General features: G+C 46.3%; 1 protein-coding gene across 1 annotated transcript; it reads right to left on the bottom strand.

Moving 5' to 3' along the window:
- Window positions 1-1,157: 1,157 nt before the first annotated feature.
- Window positions 1,158-2,210, bottom strand: rgs5b (regulator of G protein signaling 5b; the record flags this gene model as incomplete). Its single annotated transcript, XM_084458388.1, has 5 exons — window positions 1,158-1,334; window positions 1,458-1,621; window positions 1,760-1,821; window positions 1,948-2,037; window positions 2,167-2,210. 5 exons carry the CDS (start codon window positions 2,208-2,210, stop codon window positions 1,158-1,160), a joined length of 537 nt encoding a protein of 178 aa, XP_084314514.1.
- Between the last annotated feature and the right edge of the window lie 1,663 nt (window positions 2,211-3,873).

Consider the following 3,873-nt stretch of genomic DNA (forward strand, 5'->3'; position numbering starts at 1 on the left):
TTGTTACGCAGTATGGTTCGACAGTCGAGTCAAGGTCCACTGGATGATGTATAGATAATTACTCAAGCGATCTGCCTCTCACAATGGATGACACCGCGCGAGTCTAGTCAGTGTGTGGGGACTGACGGATGACATGCCTACATGCTCGGTGTGTCAGTGGGGCACTAGTGATGTTGTTTTCCAGTTTGCATTTGTGCAGCTGTGTGGGAGGAGAGGGGGAGCGTGTGTGTGTGCGTGTGTGTGTGTGTGTGTGTGTGGGGAGGGGGGGAAGGGCTAGGTGAGTCATCGAGGAGTAAGTGGGTCACTCGTGGCCCACGTCGCCACCAGGAGGTAATGTGGAGGTGCATGATGGGCGACCGCAGTCGTCATGGAGACGGGCCCACGCACTCTGCCATGGCCTGGGAAAACCCCTGGAGGGGGTGGAGAGCTCTGGTAATGTAATGTAGCTACCCAGCATAGCCCACTGTAGTAATGTAATGTAGCTACCCAGCATAGCCCACTGTAGCCTACATCCACATCTGAGGCCTGACTGAGATCGGCTCATTGGAGATAATGGGGGAAGTAATGACTCCAAACCATTATATCGTATTTCGACTTGTACTCAGTACATTTATTTTCATTGGCAGTAGTTCAAGTAAAAAAACATACGTAGCAGATGTAGTCTCCAGAACATTTCAGAACATTAAATAAGAAAGAACACAAATTATAAAATCACATTCAAAATAAATACATGAATAAATACACATGCGCAATACTGATCTGTTACAGCTTTTCTTCTGGTACTGATTGTGCAAAGCAGTCCTTCCTCACTTTCCATCAAACACTTTTTTTTAAATCTCAAGATGCATCTCTTCATTGTGTTGTCTGAGATGTCAGGACCTCAAGGTCCTTCTGAAAACTATGATTTCCCGTGGCTAAAGTCAAGGCTCCTCAGGTATGAAATACCTTCCAGTTCTGACTCCAGTAACCCCTCAGTCCCTCAGCAAAGGGGTTCGGGTCCTCGAACCCGGGTGTTAGAAAGTAATTCTCCACAGCGGAGCAGCAGCAGTGCCCTGTGTGTGGGCCCGGTGTGCTCATACAGCCAGTGCTTCACTGACTACTCATTTCCTCGTCGTCGACGTCTGCTTGTGTCCCACCCACCGTCGGCAGAGGAGCCCCTAGCCAGTCTTAGCCTGCCTGCTGAGCTCCAGGTAGGCGGGGGACTTCAGGAAGCGAGGGTAGCAGTCTTTCTCCATCAGTGAGTAGATCTTGCCCTGGGCCAGGTCGAAACAGGACGAGGTAGGATGCTCCAGGTTAGCTTTGGTTATGGCTTTGGTCTGGTGGTCGAGGTTGACCTGAGGACGGGACAAAATGTGCCGATTAGCTTTTGCTCTGTGAGTAGCTGAAGAAGCATACGTTTCTATTTTCTGCATATTGTACATCTGGCGAGGCGCTAAGCGGCTGGTATCTTTATTTACCTCTCTTGGTGCATCAGTGCAGATGAACTCGTCAAAGATCTTCTTGGCCTTGGCTGATAGCTTGGAGGTCTTGGTTCCTCTGTAGTCCTCACAAGTCAGGTAGAAGGCCAGGTTCTCCTCACTGAACTCTATCACCAGAAAGGCTCGGAATAAACACAGTCCATCTGGAACACAAGATGAGGGCTACATGTTAACATCCAAAAAATATCAAATAAAAAATATCAAATAAACGAGCCTTCACACAAAGTTTGAAGCTCTCTACTGTAGAATATGTCTAATGAAAACAGTCCAACTGTACTTACTGTGACTGGACAGTAGATTCTCAAATGATTCCCCCCATTTTAAAGGCTCATTCACATTCAACCTGTCAAGAAAAAAAGCCGGTTAGTTTATCCAGTCAATGAAATACACAATAAGGTATAATTCTGTATAATGTAACAGTAATATCTCTGTTTAAGTAAGGTATCGTTTGCTGCTGAATTTAACACACCTCATGTTTTCAGTCTTGTGCGTGTGTCCCAAGATACTAAGATCTGACTTGTGCAGTAAACGTCCAAAGACAGCTTTGAGTTCCTTGGCCCTGCAAACATAAGAAACAGGTGATTTAGAAAAACAGGCACTCCAGAATGATAACTATATCTCAGTTTTCCCATCTAGTACAACATTATCTGTACACTCCCGCAGGATGGACATGTATCATGAAACTCACCTCTCCAGACAGGAGATAGGCAGTGATTCCAGTCCTCTGCACATCTTGAGAGAAGAGTTATCCTGGGTGCTGCTGGGTAAATCCACGGAGGACTGTGGCAGTCTGCAAGGCACAGAGTTTGATGCCGTTTTGAGCTGTGGAGCTGTGGAGCCTGTGCCCCGTTACTAGTAGGCCTATAGTGAGAGTGCTTTTCTGTGTTCTGCTGTCTGTGTATGAGAGTCTCTTTTTATAGGCCAGCCCCATCCGTGACATCACGCCTCTCAGCCAATGGAGTGAGGGCCCGTGGGAGGGCTTCTTTTCTTCTGAATTCTCCCCCTTGTTCCGACCAGCAAACGTGCCTATTGGGTATATGGTGGAAAACATGCAGCATCAACCCACTCAGAGGGAAAAGACGATTCCCAGGGGTGTTTATATAGACAGCACAGGCGGTGCGGTCGCACTGGGGCTCGTGGAGGGAGAGGGCCCATAAAGATTCCAGCTACAGTTGGTTTATTTGATTTTGTTGTTGTTATTGTTGTTGATTTGGTTTTGTCTGTTTGTTAGCACGTGTCACAGCGCTATCCGTGGTTCCGATAGCTTTCTCTACGAATCTCTACTTTGGTAATATCGTATATAATATAATATAGCCCACGTAACGAATTCAACTGTAAAATCCAACATATTGTCAGTAAAATATATACATTTGCATATGCCTAATGGTGTGTGTGTATTCGTAACTAGTAGCGTACACTATAGGGCCCGTCATAATAGCTTGCACTGGGGCCCACTCATACTTGTGTGTGGCTCATATTGTAATATCACTCCAGAAAACAATTTTAAATTCAGCTGTGTAATGAAGTATTAATCTCGGTGCTTCTGCCCAGATACATATTTTCATTTATTGCTGTGACTGAAATTAGGACCACTGTATAATTAATGGTCAAAATACCACTGCATATGAATGAGCCCTTTGGGGCATGGATGAGAAATTGCTTTCTATTGAAAGAGTCTAATTTTGTCTGTGTCCTGTCAGTCAGCCAGCAAGCAGCAGATTTAGATTTAGTAAAGTGGAAATGGCAAGGAAGAAATGGCAACAGGAAGTACTGAAAAGAGACCGACAGAGGCGAGGCAGCATTCTTAGATACTCCAGAACAATGGCCTCTTCCCACCAACACCACACTACTACAGCATGTGATACAGAGTGTATGGGTGTGGTTGGGTCACCTCAAGACCTCATAGAACAGTGGAGTGACGACTTCGATCCATGACGTGCATAGTTGATGGCATCTCAGGGATCATCTTTTTAAAGGCCAGGTTTCTGTAAACCTGAGACAGTGGCTGGGCTTTAATCCCACCTACGCTGTGACGACATTATTCTATAGAGCGGTTAAGTACTGTGATCATGATAGACAATTGAACCCAACCCAACAGTGTTGGATCTAGGTGTCTCGTTTCTAGTGTGATTCCAATGCGTCACGGTGACACGGTGACACGGTGTCAGGAGGACAAGGGTAGGCCTACATGAAAGTCCCTCAGCGTTCATGCCCTGCAGCACAGCAGGGTGCATAGCTTCTCCCATGTCTAGGAGGGGGACGTTCACAGGGCCAGAGAGGGCGGATTTTCATGCTTCCTCTCTGGGTCCATGATTTTGGGAACATAGTGACTTGGACATTTTCAGGCCCCTTGCCAACCTCTTTTGAGACCCTCAGCCTAGTGTAAACATGTTTT

The sequence above is a fragment of the Borostomias antarcticus genome (genome assembly GCF_949987555.1).
Source record: "Borostomias antarcticus genome assembly, chromosome: 24".
NCBI classification, from domain to species: Eukaryota; Metazoa; Chordata; class Actinopteri; order Stomiiformes; family Stomiidae; genus Borostomias; species Borostomias antarcticus.